This window comes from Archocentrus centrarchus, chromosome 2, assembly GCF_007364275.1.
Source record: "Archocentrus centrarchus isolate MPI-CPG fArcCen1 chromosome 2, fArcCen1, whole genome shotgun sequence".
Classification (NCBI taxonomy): domain Eukaryota; kingdom Metazoa; phylum Chordata; class Actinopteri; order Cichliformes; family Cichlidae; genus Archocentrus; species Archocentrus centrarchus.
In genome coordinates this window covers 2,602,639-2,622,819 of record NC_044347.1, presented here as the reverse complement: position 1 = coordinate 2,622,819, position 20,181 = coordinate 2,602,639, and the positions used below count along the sequence as shown (strand labels likewise).

General features: G+C 40.5%; 1 protein-coding gene across 1 annotated transcript in view; it reads right to left on the bottom strand.

The window, feature by feature from the left end:
* The window catches only part of LOC115791231 (protein NLRC5-like), a 30,874-nt gene extending 11,022 nt beyond the window's left edge, over positions 1–19,852 (bottom strand). The window contains exons 1-5 of the mRNA XM_030745391.1: positions 19,706–19,852; positions 13,378–13,435; positions 10,844–11,264; positions 9,106–10,720; positions 7,520–7,777 (exon numbers count right to left, since the gene is read on the bottom strand). Coding sequence (XP_030601251.1) covers positions 7,520–7,777; positions 9,106–10,720; positions 10,844–11,234 — 2,264 coding nt within the window. The 5' untranslated portion in view covers positions 11,235–11,264; positions 13,378–13,435; positions 19,706–19,852. The remainder of the gene's footprint in view (positions 1–7,519; positions 7,778–9,105; positions 10,721–10,843; positions 11,265–13,377; positions 13,436–19,705) is intronic.
* Positions 19,853–20,181: the final 329 nt, after the last annotated feature.

Here is a 20,181-nt window from a genome sequence, read left to right as displayed (position 1 = left end):
TTTTACTTCCAAAACCAGGTGAGGATAAAAAGAAATGTGACTCATATAGACCCCTTAGCCTTTTAAACACAGATTATAAGATACTATCCAAACTAGTTGCTCTTAGACTTGAAGAGGTGATACCAAAGTTGATACATGCTGAGCAGACAGGCTTTGTGAAAAAACAGGTATGGTGCGGATAATGTGCAGGACTGCTTCACATATTAAACATTGCTCAAAAAGACCAAAAACCTATGCTAATAATCTCCATGGACGCGTTCAACAGGACTGAACCAAGTTTTTTATTTCATATGTTAGAAGCTATGGGCTTTGGAGAGAGATTTATTCAGTATGTTAAAACACTATTCAGGACCCCCAAGGCCAATAGTATTAGAGCCCTTACGAACCCACTGAAATGGTGCAACAATGGTCTAAAGTATTTGGGTATTCAAACTGGCAAAACGGAGGATTATATATTTAAACAAAATTATTTAACGTTATTGGAACAAACCAAACTTAAACTCCATAGATGGATGGACCTCCCGTTGTCTCTTATAGGCAGAATAAATACTATTAAAATGAATATTCTGCCTAAGTACATTTATCTTTTCAATGCCTTCCAATAAATATCCCCAAGAACTTTTTCAAAGAGCTTAATAAAACCATGATTCCTTTTGTATGGCAAAAGAAGAACCCTAGGGTCAAACTAACATCGTTACAGGCTCCATACTAAAAAGGAGGACTTAATCTTCCGAACTTCAGAAATTATTATCTTGCCTCTCAATTTCATCTCAATTTTTTTGGCTGCATGCAGAAAATTGTGAAGTTAGATGTAGGGCTGCAACGATTCATCGATTAACTCGATTAAATCGATTCTAAAAATTTATCGACACAAATTTACTGTGTCGATGCTTCGTTTAAACTCTGCAGCGCTCAGCTGTCTCGGTGTAAGCGGCGCTCCTCACTAGCATTAGCAGCATTAGTGCTGACGTTTTTTTGTGGGTTTATTGGGGGCTGGCAAACCAACATAGAACTGCATTACCGCCACCTACTGGACTGGAGTGTGAATCACTCACGTATACACAAGCACACATTCTAAAAAGCTCTCCGTCGCTGCGATGGATTTCATTTAACACAGAGTGGATCATCACTAGAGTTGCCACCTGTCTGTAAAATACAGAACCCCGTATGTTACGGGACTCCGTGGAATACGGCTCCGTAACATGCCGTGTTCCGTAATTTACGTGACGGGTGGCAACTGTCGCTGACATGCATTTCCACGCCTCCACTGCTCTCCACTGTGTGTTGTGCTCGCTGAGAATTTCAGCTGCTATTTTTGTCTTTACTTCAGCTGTAGCTACCAGAACTGGTTTGCTAGCGAGCGCGGGCCATTAGCACTAGCGATGGTTCGGTACCGGAAGGCCCGCCCCCCAGGACCGAGGGGCTCCTTCAAAATATTTTTTATACTTTAATCCCTTATTAGTGACTAAATATAGACCTGCAGTAGAAACGTATTTTTGAGAATGCTTGTGAATACAAAGCATTACACCATTACTCACACATGCGCCATGGCTCCCACAGCCACTAGTTTTTCAAAACACTCATAGCAGGCAGCGGTTTTAACTGCGCAAGCGCAAAGAGGCGAAGCTGTGACGGTGAACTCAAGTAGTGAAAAAGGAAACGTTTTTCCAGCGTCCAAAACAGCAGCTTTTTCTTTTAGTAACCACCATTAAATCTGTGAAACAGCTGGAGGTCCTTCATCAAGCACCTGATCAGCAAGTGTTAAGGTGAAGAAAAGAGAACTTTGTAGCTGCTCCATTCATCGCTGTTTGTTCACATGGCGAGAAACTGCATTATGGAAGTTAAAATATGCAGATAAACTGTTAATAAAAAAAAGTATTTCTTATCCGATTACTCGATTAATCGCTGGAATAATCGATAGAATACTCGATTACTAAAATAATCGTTTTATGCAGCCCTAGTTAGATGGCTATCAATAGAACAACATGACTTGTACCCCATATCTTTAAAGAATGTTCCTTTCATAGGGGGGAAAAAAGGCTTGGCCACATTGACAAACAATTCAGTAATTTTGAATACCTTCGCGGCTTGGCATGAATCTCACTCACTCACTCACTCTTAGATATAAACATCTCTTTTCTCAGAGATTGGGGCAATCCCAATCTCTCACAGCATATTGCTGACTCAGTTTTACGTAGTTGGATGGACTGGCAAATTCAAATAGCTGATTTATATATTAATGACACTTTAGCTAGCTTCCAGCAATTGAATAAGAAATTTCCAGAAGAAACTCACTTTGAATTTCAATTATGCAATAAACTATGGAATTCCTCAAAAAAAATAACTTCCTTCATATATGGAATAATTAATGGAAAATTACCTATTATATATATATATAATATATATATATATAATATATATATATAATATATATAATATATATATATATATATATATATATATATATATATATATATATATATAATAGGGGTGGGACTTTAACGCGTTAATTTGGATTAATTAATTACGGGGAAATTAACGCATTAAAAATTTTAACGCATTTTAATTGCACTTTGCACCGTGGAACGTTTCTCAGTGCACGAGTTCCCGGCATACAGATTATATCGACGCACAATGTCCAAATTAGGGGCCGCATCCTGCGAAGGACCCGGCCCACGTCTTTCGCAGACCACAAAGGCCGGAAGTGAGCGGCTAGCCTTCATATCAGCTGCCGTCACCTCTGCGTAGCTCATGTCGCCTAGCAACCGTGAGTGTGAAGCACAGCTGTGTAAAAGCAGCTGGTTAAACGGAGAACGAACTTTTTCTCCTTTTTGTGGTTTAATTTTAAGTCTTTAATTCAAAAGAAGCTGTTAAAACAAGCATAACACATTTCAACATCAAGGAATACAGCTGAGCTAATGATTAATTTCCAACTATAACAAGTGAGACATTAATGTTGAATAAAACTATCCAGTTATGATGCTTAACTTTAATTTCAGGAGTTTGCTTATCACAGGAGCACTTCCACCCTTCGTTGGTCTGTGTAGTAGACTGGTGGGAAAATAAACAACATTTTGAAGTTTAAGCTTATGTATATTGATTAATAATCAACTAAACTTAAATTAATATTTATCATGTCAAATATTGAAATGCGATTAATTTCGATTAATTAATTACAAAGCTTGTAATTAATTCGATTAATTTTTTTAATCAAGTCCCACCCCTTATATATATATATATATATATATATATATATATATATATATATATATATATATATATATATATATATATATATATATATAAAAAGACAACTACAAAACAAAAATGGGAAATAGACCTTGGATGCGTATATGAGGAGACTTAATGGAGTCGTTTACTGGAACAGGCTCAGACGTACTAATATCCACAAATCATAGACAGATTCAATTTAATATATATCATATCATAGGACATACTACACACCTTACAGACTACATAAAATTGACAGCAAAAACTCCCCTAAATGTCAGCAATGCAGGGTGACTGATGGTGAACTTTTACATATGCTGTGGAGCTGCCCAACTATAGAAGAATTTTGGAGGCGGGTTATTGATATAACCTCAAAGGTCTTAGGCAATCAGACTGAATTGGATCCCAAAATATGGATCCTAGGAGACACAGCTTCCATCAGTGTAAACTATACTATAAGACTATAAGAGATACTTTATCCTACTTGCAAGTACTGCAGCTAAAAAATGCATCCTGATTAATTGGAAATTGAAAAAGTCGCCATCAGCAAAACAATGGGCTGACGAACTGATCTCTTATTGCAAACCTGAAAAGATTTTGTATAATGTGAGAGGACGTCAGGCAACTTTTGAGAAGATTTGGGCCCCCTTTATAGACAGTCTACCCTTTCTAGATTTAACTGATAAAACTGTCATATGAACCCTCTAGGATTAGCCTCAAAGTAACCCATTAATTGACATTTTATGGTACTCCCTCGCTGATTCTTGTGTTGTATATACAAATATTTGAACGTGTATTGATGGATATAGGTCTAAAATGTGCATGTAAAGGTGTAGGAATAGAAATGTTTGGAATCTGAGAGTCTTGTGGGTACGGGGGCGGGGGGGTGTTGTTGTACTGAATATATATGATTTTGTTTTCTTGTTGGTGTTGTTTTGCTCTGTGATCGAATGTTGCTGTTTTGCTTTGTAATAAGTGTAAACATTTACCAAGTGAAAGCTTAAAAAATAAAAAAAAAAGGGGGGGGAACCCAAACCACGACCAACAGCAGCCCCGATCCGTCTGTTTTCCCATCACCCGTGAACAAGACCCCGAGATACTTGAACTCCTCCACTTGGGGCAGGAACTCAGCCCTGAGCTGGAGAGGGCACTCCACCCTTTTCCGGCTGAGGACCATGGCCTCAGATTTAAAAGTGCTGATTCACACGCCAGCCGCTTCACACTCGGCTGTGAACCGTTCCACTGCGACCTGGAGGCCACCACCTGATTAAGCCAACAGGACTGCATCATCTGCAAAGAGCAGAGATGAGACTCTGAGGCCACCAAGGAAGAAGCCTTCCACCACCTGGCTACACCTAGAAATTCTGTCCATAAAAATTATGAACAGAATCGGTGACAAAGGGCAGCCCTGACAAAGTCCAACACCCACAGGAAACGAATCCGACTCGGCTATACAGACCAAGCTCTCACTGCGATTGTACAGAGACTGAATGGCCCACAACAATGGGCCAGACACCCCATACTCCCGCAGGACCTCCCAAAGGATACCCCGAGGGACACGGCCGAATGCCTTCCCCAGGTCCACAAAGCACATGTAGACTGGTTGGGCAAACTCACACACACACACGCACACGCACACACACACTCCAATATCCTTGAGAGGATAAAGAGTTGGTCCAGCGTTCCACAACCAGGACAAAAACCATACTGTTCCTCCCAGATCTGAGGTTCGACTAACAGGCGGACCCTCCTTTCCAGCACCCTGGCATAGACCTTACCGGGGAGGCTGAGGAGTGTGATTCCCCAGGAGTTGGAGCACACCCTCCGGTCTCCCTTCTTAAAGATGGGGACCACCCCGGTCTGCCAATCCAATGGCACTGCCCCAGGTCTCCACGCGGTGTTGCAGAGACATGTCAACCAAGACAGCCCTACAACATCCAGAGCCTTCAGGAACTCAGGGCAAATCTCGTCCACCCCAGGGGCCCTGCCACCAAGGAGTTGTTTAACCACCTCAGTGACCTCACCCCTGGCAAGTCATCCCCCTTGTCCCCAGATTCTGCTTCGACTACAGAAGGCGTGTCAGTGGGATTCAGGAGGTCCTCGAAGTATTCCTTCCACCGTCCGACTATAGCCTCAGCTGAAGTCAGCAGTGGAGTACTGCTTTCCCCTCCTGAGTCACCTGACGGTTTCCCAGAATCGCTTCGATGCCGTCCGAAAGTTTTTCCACAGCCTCACCAAACTCCTTCCACACCCAAGTCTTTGCTTCAGCCACTGGCCGAGTTGCATTCCGCTTGGCCTGCTGATTCCTGTCAGGTGACTCCGGAGTGGCACAGGCTAACAAAGCCCGATAGGACTCCTCCTTCAGCTTGATGGCTCCCTTCACTCATTTCACCACCATGACAGGCACCAACCACTTTGCAGCCACAGCTCTGAGCAGCAGCCTCAACAATGGAGGTGTGGAACATGGTCCATTCAGATTCAATGTCCTCAGCCTCCCTTGGAATGCTGTCGAAGTTCTGCCAGAATGGGGAGTTGAAGATCTCACGGACTGGGACTTCTGCCAGGCTTTCCCAGCACACCCTCACAATATATTTAGGTGCACCAGGTCTGTCCAGTATCTTTCCCCGCCACCTGATCCAACTCACCACGAGGTGGTGATCAGTTGACAGCTCAGCTCCTTTCTTCACCCGAGTGTCCAGAACATACAGGCGCAGATCTGGTGATACGATTTCAAAATAGATCATCGACCTGTGATCTAGGGTGTCCTGGTGCCACGTGCACTTATGGACAGCCTTATGTTCGAACATGGTGTTCGTTATGGACAAACTGCGGTTTGCACAGAAGTCCAATAACAAGACACCATTCAGGTTCAGATCGGGCAGGCTGTTCCTCCCAATCACGCCCCTCCAGGTCTCACTATCTTTGCCCACGTGAGCACTGAAGTCTCCCAGCAAGACGATTGAGTCACCAGATGGAGCACCTTCGAGCACCCTGCCCAGCGACTAAAAAAAAAAAAGGTGGATACTCTGAACTGTCATTAGGCACGTAAGCGCAAACAGGCAGGACCCGTTCCCTGGCCCGAAGGCGCAGGGAAACAACCCTCTCATCCACCGATGAAAACTCCGACGTACAGGCTGCAAGCCGAGGGGGATACAAGAATATATCACTTTGCTTTTAAAAATCACTTTGCCAAAATCTGTTTGCAACTTCTACCTTGTGACAGAAACGTTGTTTCTCGCTCAAAATGACCTGATATCATTAATGAGAGATATGTTTGACACATGTTAATCAGATTATAGGTCAACAAATCATCTATAGCCGTTTAAATACCGAAAATCACTTTTTGGCATACAATCACTTTTTCACACTACACCAGTTGAGAGTTAGTGAGGCCGAACACAGCCAACCCACAAGCTAGCGAAACTATCATATAAAATTATAAAATTATCACCTAAATCAGTCGAGTTTTCACCTACCTCAGATGAAAAATCTGGTCTCGTTGTAATACATTTCCAATTAAATGTGATGAATAAGTCGGATGAGTTTAGCACTAAAGCCCTCCTTAGCTCCCGTCCGCCCACTTCCATGCATCAGCTTGTTCATGCACAGCTACACACACTAAAAAAGCCTGGAGATCACTTTAGTGTCTATCTCAGTTCATTTCACTAGAGACAATCATGGCAGCAGGAGGAAAGCGTGAGCAACAAACTCACACTTAGAAGCAAAAATATGAGATTATAAAATTTGTGGAACCAAATCCAGAGATGAAGCAGTTGCCACAAAATTTGATATCAGACCCCAAACTGTTGGATATTTTGAAGAATCAGGTTTAATCTGACTTACACTTAAGACAGATTTTTCACAAGTCGTATGAAATTCTATGGGTCACTTAAATCCAACTGAGGAGATTTCTACTGTATTTGTTTTTTGCGGTGTATATTTTTTTGAAGGCATTCTTAAATGTTCAGAGTGTGTTGTGGGCAGAGAGGATGTATTCGTGTTTTGGCGTGATTTTATTAGGATGCTGCTGATAGAGTTGCATACAAATACACAGTGGATTCACATTTATTATCATTATACTTAGAAAATATCACACTTTTTATTACGGTCGTATCATTTATTTTGACGTGATTATCCACCACACCTTAAAGGCTGGTCCGTGGGAATATTGTCTAACACTAAAATGGTCCGTGGCTCAAAAAGGGTAGGGGACCACTGCTCTAAAGCATAACTGGGCTTAAATAAGCTAGTTGTGGTATTATTAAATAAATGTAAAACAAAGAAGTACCTGACTGAGTGGATGTTGGGTAAACACTGTAACAGGACCTCGTTCACATGTTGACAGACTCTCCAGTCCCAGTGAAGACAGACTTCAACCTTTTCAACACTCTTCTGCAGGACCTTTACAGCTCGGTCATAGAGCTGCATTTTACTGTTGACTGGAAGGTGCAGCTGATTCTTATCAAAGCAAAGTAAACTCCTGTAATCCACCTCCCCCTCACTGAGGAGGCAAAGGGTCCACAGCTGCTGTGTCAACGAGTCACTCCTACAATTGGAAAGTTTTCAAAAAACATCTTATAAATTCAGAAGTTCAGACCAATAAAATCGGTGATGAACTTTCTAGACATGCTTGCATGTGAAAACTGTATCCTAGAGATCTGAAGTGCTATTCAGCTTGCAGAAACCATCATATAGCTGCAACACCCAGAGTGGAAAAAATAAATCATCTACGTGTGTGTGTGTGTGTGTGTGTGTGTATTTATTAGGGGTTGGACTTTAACAAATTAATTGCGATTAATTGATTACAGGGAAAATTAAAAATTTTAACGCATTTTAATCGCACTTTGCACCGTGGAACGTTTCTCACTGCACGAGTTCCAGGCATACAGATTATATCGACGCTCAATGTGATGAGCTGTGTCCAAATTCATATCGCTTAATTACAAAAAGTGCTCTGCTGTTTTCGGAGCTGTCCGTTACTGCTGCTCTACCAGCAGCTCGCCTCACTAGCTGTCAGCTGACCAGGCTATCGAGGCTCGCTTTAGGCGGAGAGAACATCTGACTGCTGTACCATCATCTTCAACCCCCGCTGGTTTTCGCTGCTGAGTGGAAGTTAAACACAGTTATAACTCACTCAAATGATCTCTAACAGCTGATGTTTGGTTTTTTCAGTGTTTCATTTGTTCCTCAGCAAATCGGTTTGGCTGAAGTTAAAGTTAAGCATCATAACTGGATAGATTTATTCAACATTAATGTCTCAATATAGTTGGAAATTAATCATTTGCTCAGCTGTATTCCTTGATGTTGAAATGTGTTATGTTTATTTTGAATTAAAGATTTGAAATTAAACCACAAAAAGAAGCAAAAGTTTGTTCTCCAACCAGCTGCTTTTACACAGCTGTGCTTCACACTGTCACGGTTGCTAGGTGACATGAGCTACTTCGAAGGATGCCGCCCCTGAATTTGGACACAGCTACGGAGATGGCGGATGAGACTACGCTGGAGGATGGGAAATTTAAATACAAGAAACTTCCAGATGGAAGTACAAACAAAAATGCTGAGTTTGGTTATCACAGGAGCACTTCCACCCTTCATTGGTCTGTGTAGCAGACTGGTGGGAAAATAAACAAGATTTTGAAGTTTAAGCTTATATATATTGATTCATTCATCAACCAAACTTAAATTAATATTTATCATGTTAAATATTGAAATGTGATTAAAATGCGATTAATTTCGATTAATTAATTGCGAAGTTTCAAATTAATTAAATTTTTAAATCAAGTCCCACCCCCTAATAAATTTTATATATATATATATATATATATATATATATATATATATATATATATATATATATATAAACTTAACACTTACCTTTGTAGTTTGTTGAGACATCCCAGGAGTGATCTCATTCCTTGTGTTGGCACTGTTGCATCCTCCAGGTTCAGCTGTATTTTCCTCTCCTCACTCTGGCTGATTACATAGGACACAGCACAGCAGTGCTGAGGATCGAGAGCCTCCCCACTCAGATCAACACAGTAATCCAGTTTGTCCAGGAGACAGAGACAGGCTTCAGCAGACTGAGACTCATAGAGGCACTGACATAGGAACACCAGGTCGATTTCACAGTCCTCACTACGATCTACAAAGGTGTTCACCAAGTCTTTGAAGAACCAGCCAGATGTGTCTCTGAGCTGCTGAGAAGGAATCAGACTTTCTAACAAATCAGTGTTCTTCTCATTCAACAGTCCACACAAGAAAGGGACCAAATGTTTCATGTGTTTCGTGTCCTCAGTGAGACACTGTTGGAGAACACCTCTGGTCCTTTCTGGATCCTTCAAGACCCACAGCACTGCAAAAAACTCCTGAACTGTGTAGTGGAGAAAGGCACACAAGGGTTTCCTTACAGTTGGACCGACCTGAATTAGAAACATGTTCAAAAAGGACAAATGAACACAGCTGTCCAGCTGTGGCAGAGATTTTAAGTTTACATTTTTTTCTTCTGTTGCACGAAAAGCAGCCTCAGCTAAAGACAGCATTGCACTGCTTACACGTCTTTCATTTTCTGATGTCTTGCAAACATTTCTCTGAATGCAGATATGGAGGATATTGAGGTATATTTCTGTAACTGTGCAGGGATGTGGAGAGACATCTGAGCCCTCAAAGCTGAAGCAGGCAGCCACCATCAGAGCGTACATGGGGACGTGGCAAAGAGTGAATAACTCCAAGTTACACAAAACTTGGTTCAAGTGTTCCTCACTCAGATTCCTGGATAAATATTCTCTGATGCCCTGTTCACTGAAGCCTCTCACTTCCACTCTGAGACAATCCCAATCTAACAGGAAGTCTGCTGACTCGTCCTCTGGTCTGCAGGTGATGATGATCTTTGCTTCACGTAGAAGGGTCTTCTGAATGAGCTTAAACACCACAGATGTAGAGGGCACATGTGTGACTCCATCAAAAATGATAGTAACACTGTCAGCATTATTCTTTATGTCCTCTAAAACCTCGTCTTTGCCTTCATCTGGTTCACTGAACACACCAAAGAGAAGATCCTCCAGTTTGTGGACCTCTGTGATGGTGGCTGTTTCTCTCATGTCAAAGTAGAACATGTAATCTAGATCCTTATCTTTTTCTGACCAGAGCTTCAACATCTGATGGACCACAGCCGTCTTCCCAACTCCAGGTTTGCCAACTAAAAGGATGTTTTTCTCATATGATTTCAGAAGTTCATCAGGGGAAGTTCCTGGTTTGTTCTCAGGTATGTAGGTCTTTAGTTTTTTAGGACGAAGCTTCCTGCTTTTCTTGATCTTTGACTTTTTTATTTTGGATGGTGACGCCTGTCCTTGTGTGTCTAACACAAGTGAAGTGTAGGACAAGGAGCTCTGCTTGTTGAACACAACTGCTTTGCTTTGGGTCCATGATCTTTCTGAAATCTTCTGAGCTTTAGATTTCAACTTTAGCTGATATCTGTGGCACGGTTCAGGGTCTGAAAGAAAAGTAATGTAAGAGAAGAAAATACTGAATAATTTACTGATTTCACTGAAATGTCACTGGACAACAATATCACAATATGAATGCATTAAAATGATTTAAGTTTGTTTAAAAATACCTTGTGAGTATGTTACATCCATGTTCACGTCCTCCTTGAAGGAAAAGCAGCTGATCCAGTAGTTGAGGTCAAAGGTGTTGCAGGGAGAGGAAGGTAACTCTGCATTTTCTAGAAAAGATGGCGGTCTCTCTCCAGACTTCTTCCTTGTTATGTCAATAATCCTGAGAAACTCATAGCAAGCTTCCTCCCCCTTTTTTATGACAGAGTCCACAATTATTCCAGTTTTGTCAAAGTCATCACCCTCTGTCTTTATTTTACTGACTTCTTCCTCTGAGAAAACTCCTTTCTGCTTCAGGTTCTCCACGATCTCTGCAAGCCCCTCTAATGTTCTCACCAGGTGGTCTCTGGCACTCTGGACATAATCCAAAGCTGACTGAGATGCACAAGCCATGATCCTTTACTTGCTGGATTTCAGTAGGTCCTGTTCAAAGCAAAAATATCAGAGTGAACAGAATGTGCTCATTTTAAACAAAGATTTAGGCTTTGTGGCATTGGATACTTGACTGAAGTAGAGAACAAGAAAAAGCACACACATCCAAAAGAGTAAAAAAGGCTGGACAAAAAACAATAGTGGAACAAAGACTGAAGTCCGCACACCTAAGGTTAGTTAGGTTTCGAGCAATTTGCAAGTCAGAAGTCTGAGGAAGGGCAATTTGTAACGTAACTCACCCGTTCGAGGTAAATAAAGTTTTTTCAGGAGCTCTTTAGGTGTGCAGACTTCAGCCTTTGTTCCATGCTTGACTGAAGTACCAACAAACAGATCTCATCATGCCACATCTTCCTTTTCTGCTTTTCTCTGTTTAGTAGTTTTGAGCAAACAGATCATCACACTAATCAGACTGAACCATGAGATTAGAACGGTGACCTGAAACAACCTGTAACAGGAGGTTTGAGGCTTTGTGTATTGGACCAAGGCATTGGCTGCACTGCCTGTTTGCCACTAGTATCTACTTAGGTTGATTTGACTCTGCTGTGGGTGTTCTCCATTAGGTGTACCTGGTACTAAAAAAATTAATTAAAAAAAATTAAAAAAGTACCTGAGAACCTACTTTAAACAATATTTTGAAGCACTTTGTGACTAACAGCCTGTAAGAAAACACTGAAACACTGAACACTAAAGAAAAAACAGTTTGATGGGCAAAATAATACTTTTGTACCAACAAGGTGAACTCTGAAGAACTGAAATTTTGGCACATCTCAGCACAGTGTGCAGTGTGTCGTTAAAATATTTAAGGAAACTGGAGAAGTCGAGGGCAAAAGAAGAAGCAGCAGGCCTAAACTATCTACAGCACATGAACAGGATCTGAAAGTCATGCCCTTCAGAAATGGGGGGGGGGGGGGTCTGCTAAGACCTGACACAGGACCTCAGAAATGCATCAGCTGATCCATCTACTGTTCACTGAAGCCTCATCAGAAATGGTCTCAGTGGAAGGGTGGGCGTCACAAAGCTGTTCTTAAGGAAATGAAACAGGGAGAGAAGGCAGAGGAATGCCACAGCACACAGGAACTGGACTGAAAACCAGAGTGAACAGGTCCTGTGGAGTGATTAATCCACATTTGATATATTTAGTTCAAATCACTGTCAAGAGAAAGGTAGAACAGTGAGTGAGTACAGTCATCTGTAAACACAGTGGAGGCTCTGTCATGGTTTGGGACTGCATTTCAGCCAGTGGTGTTAGAGAGCTTTTCAAAATTAATGCAATAATAAAGGCACAAAAGTACTGTCAGATTTTGATGCACCATGCAATACCATTAAGACTGGCTTAATTTTTCAACATCACAATGATCCCAAACACACTGTCAATGTTGCCCAAACATACTGGGATAGGAAAACTCACAATGGAGCACTAACAGTTATGGATTGGAGCTCAATATTACTGAAACAGAGAACAGAAGAAAAGGCAGCAAACATGCACAGAAGAGCTGAATGTCCTTCAAGAAGCCTGAAGATTACTTAAATTACAAGAATGTTGCCAAAGAGAGTTCATGTTGTGTTGAAGAACAAAGATGCTCATACCAAATACTGACTTTTACACAAGAAAGTCAGTATTTAGAATGGAAATACAGCACACATGGATATAGGATAGTTACATTTATGATACATAACTGCTGCCATTTTAATAGAAAAGCATAAAGAAATGAGGGGCAGCTGACTCACTACTATAACTGCAAAGGATCCATTTGCTACATTAAGCCAATGGTATATACAATTTTTCCCTTTTCTTTTTGTTTCAGTAGGTCTACTTTATTTACATAAAATAACCATTTCCTGTGTGTTAGAAACATATAGAGCCATATTCTTGCTACAGGACAGCTATAGCAGAACTGCAGTCTTTCCCTTGGACATAATGTTATAATGACTGATTGATGTTGCTGTCTAAACTCCCTGCACTCAGTGCTCCAGCTCACCATCAGCAGAGCAAAAGTGGAGGTCGTTCCAAAATGCTGAGCTTCAAAGAAACACAGATGACTTATTTTTCTGTTGGAACAAAGATAAAGTCAAAGAGTGACAGTCATCATACTGACAGACAAACCTGGGATCTGTCACCTCTCCATGTTTGGTAGACTGGTCGTAATCTCAGCAGCTCCATGCTGTGTTTAAAGAACAACAAACAAAACACTTCAGTAAACATATCATCACAAAATATCCTGAAAAATACCAATTTGTTAAAAGTCACTTATCTATAATGCCAAAATTGGTCATTTAAAGATATTGGAAATTGTTTTAACTTACTTTCTGCATTAAAACAATTTTTTCCATGATCAGTTTTTCATACACAATCGATACTATATCACAAACTCTGATCAATCAGTAGACAAACCAAAGAAAACCAGAGAGCGATAAAGTTTTAGTGGGGATATAAAAGAACTGTAAGTTACTGGTTTTTGGAACATCATATCAAATTAAAATCATTTACAAAATCATCCAGTTTATCATTTACAAACTAGCTATCAGGACAATTCGCTGTAACACAACTGCTTTGCAGAGCATCTTATTACATCACTTAATATACCAGCTGCTGAAGGACAGAAGTATCAGATGTGCTGATATGGGAGTCAGTCTGCTGTATGCTGCCATCTTCAGTTACACTATAATGCATTATATTCAAATACTGCATCTCAGTTTATTTCTGCACCCAGATTGGAAACTTTATCTAAAGAAAAGTATGATTCCTTATGTGTTAAAATAATCATTATTCATTTAACACTCACTAATTCATTATAATGAAAAGCTGTAACTGCTTAATTTAAGTAAAAGAAGGGGAAAAAAAAAATCAATTGACAACACAAAAACCACAAACTTTGTTCGTTTTTCACCATTAAGTGTTTTTCTGCTGGTCAGTCTTCTCCTCTGAGCCCTCCTCTCATACTTTTTATATTATATAATAGTTTGCAATTATGGGAGGTTTGATTAGCTGAAACTGACTCTGCAGCTGTAAAGAAGCACAGTGTGGTCTCGTTTTCCATCCCAGTGCATTTCCCTTATTTGAGCTCATCATAATAGTCATTTTATAAGCAGTCTAAATGCGCCATCCTGTGGTAACAAAGCAACATTACAACAAATGTTAATATCGTAACCTTGTTAAAAATAATGGCCCAATTATTTTTTTGGGAAAACTGATTTTTTTGGCCTAAATCACTTCCTCGTGATGCTGGTGAAATCAGCTGCCTCCTCAGCAGAACAGATCCTGCAGTTCTAATATAACAGCCTTCATCAGGTCTGTGACTTAACCTGTTTCACAAGCTCTTCAATGAGAAAAACCTCTGCATAGCCACTGATGTTATTTCCATGATTCTGGTCTCATCTCCTTTTGTTAAGTGATGATATTTACTATAACATAGACTGAGCCATGAATCTTTTTATTCAGGTTTTTTAGTCAGAACAAAAGTTTAATCCATGAAGGCTCCAGAATATGTGACAGTTACAGTATTTCCTCCACAGGTTTTGCCTCACTTTATTTTTGTTACATGAGAAATTAGGAAACTGTATTGTAATCTGATAACTAGAAAATGTTTATAACAAAAAATTACATTAAACTTTTGTGTTTATATTTGACAAATATCTCACAATATTGAACACAATATTAGTAATTATAACATAACCTGCCTGGTATTGTAGTACACCTGCTGTGCAGTGTCTAGAGGCAGCTTGTGCACATTTACGGTGCACGCATGCGCAGTCATTCCTGATGTAGCTTAATACAAGTGAGCACAAGGCAATGACAGTTTTTCAGGATGATCCCATATGTGACTGAGGAGTAAAAGAAGCATCACTGTGAACAACCATCACTGAGCAGAGAGGTGGATTACGTCACCACCTTTCCTCTGTTTACAGTCTGATCCTGAGCTCCCTCCCCAGGTGTCTCAACTCCCGCTCACGCCTTTGTTCAGGTGACCTCAACAGCAGTGTTAATTTAGTTGATGAAATATTTTCATCATAGTTTTTGTCAACGACCCTTTTTTCATGACGAAAATGAGATGATAATTAAATTAAAACTACCTAAAAGGATAAAAACGATAATGAAATTAATTGATACTTTCACCAACAAATGAAAATGAGACAAAAATGCTTGGTGGGGACGTAATCCAATCAGAACTGATGTAATTTTGTGACAGGGCGGGAAAAGTTAGGAAAACATCCAATCAAACGCACAGTTGCACAAATTTGCTCTAAACCCGGGAAGACCAAACTAGCCTGTGATTGGTCGTTACTTCTGATAGAACTAACGACCAAAGTTATGTAACCAATGTCAGCAGGGAGAAAGAGAAGAGCCGATGTATGGACACATTTGTGACAAACCAAATGATGTGTAAACAATGTGGGGCGACTATCTCGGGTAAAAACACGACAAATCTTAAACGACATCTGCAAACCAGTCACCCAGATCTCCATGCAAAGTCAGCATTTTAATGTCCTGCAGGGTAAAGTGTTTTTCCCAGTTTGTGTTTAGAGAAAATCTCCACACCGCGGTGGATTATTTATAATCTTAGTCCTGAACACTGCCCTGTACCTTTCAGAGCGTCCTGCTGTAAAACGCTCGGATTATCTCAGTAAGGTGGTGTTAATGATCAGGTGTGTGGGAAGCAGGTGAAACACTAATGTTAATATCATTAATAATATTCCATAACTTTGAATAAATGTTTAATTTTGTGTAAGTGTGTATAATGATTAATTCAAGGGAACTGAAGAAAAAGCATTTACATTTTACACCCTTTATATTTTAGACTGAATCGACTGTAGATTTAGTCGACTGTATTCTTACAATAATTCAACTAAAACTAAAACTATTCAGATGACTAAATTATGACTAAAACTAAATTACATTTTCATCAAAAGACTATGACTAAAACTAAATCAAAATTTGCTGTCAAAATTAGCACTGCTCACTTGATACAATGGGGTGAAGTCCCAAATTTGTTTCACCTGAAACCACTGATTGTAATGACCCACGCCTCCTTTCACACCTTGGCACATGTGATTATGCAAATGAACAATAGAGGGTCATAACCACCTCCAGGGTACTATGATCACTGGGGTTTAAATACCTGGGTCTCTCCACCATTTGGTTTGAGAACTGAAGAAGCCTTTGTGATGAGAGGTGAAACGTCTTCAAGAAACAAAATGAAGTCCAGTCGCCTTTTTTCAAGCTCCAGAGACACTCTGACCTGGATGACTGAGAACCTACACAGACAAGGGTTGAAATGTTTTTGGTAGGCAATGCACTTGACAATTCTTAAGCCAATCAGGCCTCATCCAGTAAAAATCCTAATGAGACAGTCATTGAACAGAGGAGGCAGGTCGGACCAGGCCAAGAGTCTGTTTCAGATGGAGCAGAGGATGCCTCAAACACTCCTGCTGATGATATTCAAGATGCCACACAGACAAAACCACATGATGAAGAGGGCAAATCTGATGATGATGATGATGTCACCTGTGAACCAGATTATCCCCCATCCTGTGATGAGTCCTCTGATCCATAAAATGGTAAATGGCCTAGTGCTGCGGCTCTGTGTGACTTGGTCCAAGTCATGATGGCATCATGGCAAGTAAAATACCAACAATGATAAGAGAAAATACTGTGGCGAGCTTCAGTCACAGAAGAAGGAGACCTTGTAGCTTTCTGCTATTCCTGTAGCCACCAACTGGTTGCCCTCAGGAACTGCACTTTTATTAGCACAAGCCAGAACAGCTATACAGGAAAAAGTAGCCCGAGGTCATCGGGGATCATAGCCGTCTCAGTCATGGTGGCCAATTATCAGTCACCTTCAACAACCATGTGCAACTGACATCATGAACCAAAACCCACAGTAAGACCAACACAGCATCACTGACTAACTAAGAACACCAATAACTAATAACACCCAAACATCAACGTAACAGTCCCATGAGTCCTTGCTCAGTGGCATCTCCCATTGGCTGCCACAATACATTTGACCACTTGAGTGTTCTATAAAACTGTTTTATGAATTATTTCAACACTTTAATGGTCAAAATCGTGGAATTTACCCATCACCTGTTCGAACACGTAAGAAATGCGGGATGAGCCAGTGCAGTGCTGTGGCTCACCTCTGGTGGCGCTGTGTCACTTACAATAAATGGAGCAAGCAGCTGGCGCATGCCCATTACTGTCTCTCTTTATATCGCCAATATACATGTTTGATTACACCTGTGCTGCACATGCTGATGTTCCACAGTCGGTCTAATATACTGAATAGACGTGTGTGACGTTTATTCTTTATAATCGGTCATAAATGCACAGTGAAAATACACAGGGAGAGGCAGGAAGTACCGTGCAGCACCGATAGGGGGCAGTGCTGCAGCAGTGCAGGATAGGGAGAAGGACAGGCGCATCTTCAAACAAAGGTAAGATAATACATGTTTTTTTTTTAATTCATTTAAAAAGAGACACACACACCCACACACACAAAAAGTTTGACCTCAAATTAAATATTTTGTTTTTCTTGCCATCATTGTTGAACAGTATGGAGTTGATTAAAGCATAACTAACCACTGGCATAATTTCGGGTTCATATATGTGAATATCCGAGTCCAGACCCGTCACAAACCTCACGTCACTGCCACTTTGCTAGAGGGGGCTGTCATTAGCACTAGCAATCGTAGTGCCGGGAGCCTCCCCTCAGTACTGAGGGGCTCCGTCAAAATGTTTTTATACTTTATTCCCTGATTAGCGACTAAAAATAGACCTGCAGTAGAAACGTATTTAGGAGAATGCTTGTGAATAAAAAGCATTACAGCATTAAGCTCATGCAGCCCCCAGTTTTTCAACAAGAACAACGGCAGCAGCTGTTTCAGTCTGTCTGCAGCGCAAAGAGGCGGAGCCATTACTGAGACCGTGAGCTCAGGTGGAGCAACCGGGAAACAGCTGGAGGTCCTTCATCAACCACCTGATCAGCAACATGAAGAAAAGAACTTTGTAGCTGCTCCATCCACCCTGTTTCACACAGAGAAACATCTGCAGTACGGAAGTTAAAATATGCAGATGAATCGTTAATACGAAAAATTATTTTTTATCTGATCAATTAATAGAATAATTGGTAGAATACTCAATTGCTAAAATAATTGATAGTTGCAGCCCTGTCTGTGTTCAGAAAGTCATAGTCAAACAGTAGTTTTCAGCACCAGTGGAGCTATGAAAGGCCTTCAAGAAAACAGAGTTGAACATTTAAAATTGCTTAAGTCACAAAAGCATGATAAAAAAAAAAGTGTCCTCTTATGTTACAAAATTGACAGGCATTGTAATTAGTATGTTAAGTCATCTACTGTCATAACCTTTTTGAGTGGAATTATTAATAAATATATTTTCAATATTTAGTTCAGTTTTTTGTATTTTCTGAAAAACAAAATAAATCACTTGGTAACAAGGTGACCATATTAAATCCATGTATTCAAACTACCTATCAAACACATAGCCATAAATCATTTTAATAATAATAATTTTAAATTAACTCATTAAATACGGCCACAGTAATACAATCAACCGATCCAATCTTGTAGATCTCCACAGTTTTTGCCATCACCGGATGATCTACAGGCAGGTCCAGAATATGCACCTAAGCATTATTTACACTGCTGTAACTTTGGCTGAAATTAGTAGAAATGCATCCATATAATCTGGCACGTCTCTTTTTGAGACGCACATTTCTTCTAGACTCACATGTGCTGCGTGCTTTCACTTCTCCCACGTGTGATACGAAAAAACAAACAAACAAAAAAAATCCCTGTGGAACCGGTTTCATCCTTGGCAGCATCTCGTTTTAACTGTAACAGTTGCCACCACAAATCACGAAATCTGCATCAAGTTTAACTTTGTGTTAACTCCTCATTTCCTGCTTTGGCCTGGGACCAGGACAGGTGAGTCACTGCGCATGTGCAGTTCGACAGCAGAGATAACCTTCAGTCTTCATCAGAGCTGCTGAATAAGAGCCAGATTTTAGGAAACTGTTATTCAGAACTACAGAGCCCATCAAACTGGGTCAATGCGGGACACCTGCGGTGGACAAAGAAGCCGCGCAGTTGTGCGCAAACGTGACAACTGAGAGATTTCGATTTCCGCCAGCGTGCCTTTCTTTGCTTCTCCTGAACCGTCGGATAATCGCAAAGCTGACATATGGGTCAGATATTAGAGCTTCTCACAGCTACATTCTGGTCCAACAACAGCTTCAAAGTTTATTTCAGACTTCAGTTTTGTCTCCTCTGCCGTTCCCTCACAGCAGTCCCAAATCCCTGAGCCACACTCCGCTGCGTCAGTGAACGCATCGCAGCGTTTCTGAAACGTACTGAAGCTGCGACTCAAAACTTTTTACGTCCGCAAAAACACGTTAAACGTTTACACAACTGACCTGTAAATGTGGCAAAGTCCACAACGTTTCCAGCCAATGAGGAAGAACATGGAGGTGGAGACTGTAGACTGAAGATGATCCAAGTTTGATCAGGATCGATCTCTATCGAAAGGAAACATTTTAAACCTGTCCCTCACTTCCGCATGCCGAATCTGTACGCATGTGCGAAAATGGCTTTTCCTGTTTCTTTTCACAATAAAAGTCCTTGGCTGTGTTCTTCCTGGACTTATGAAACGTCATCAGCCACAGTCCCTCCCATAGATATTATATTATATTATATTATATTATATTATATTATATTATATTATATTATATTATATTATATTATATTATATTATACATAGACGCCGTATTGAGCGCTGACTCGTACGTCAATGCCGCCACCATATTGGATGTGGCAAACTCACCCAACATAACATGACAGAGATGCTGCACTCTGGTGCTCTGTAGTTTATTGTTTTTTTTTTTTTTAAACC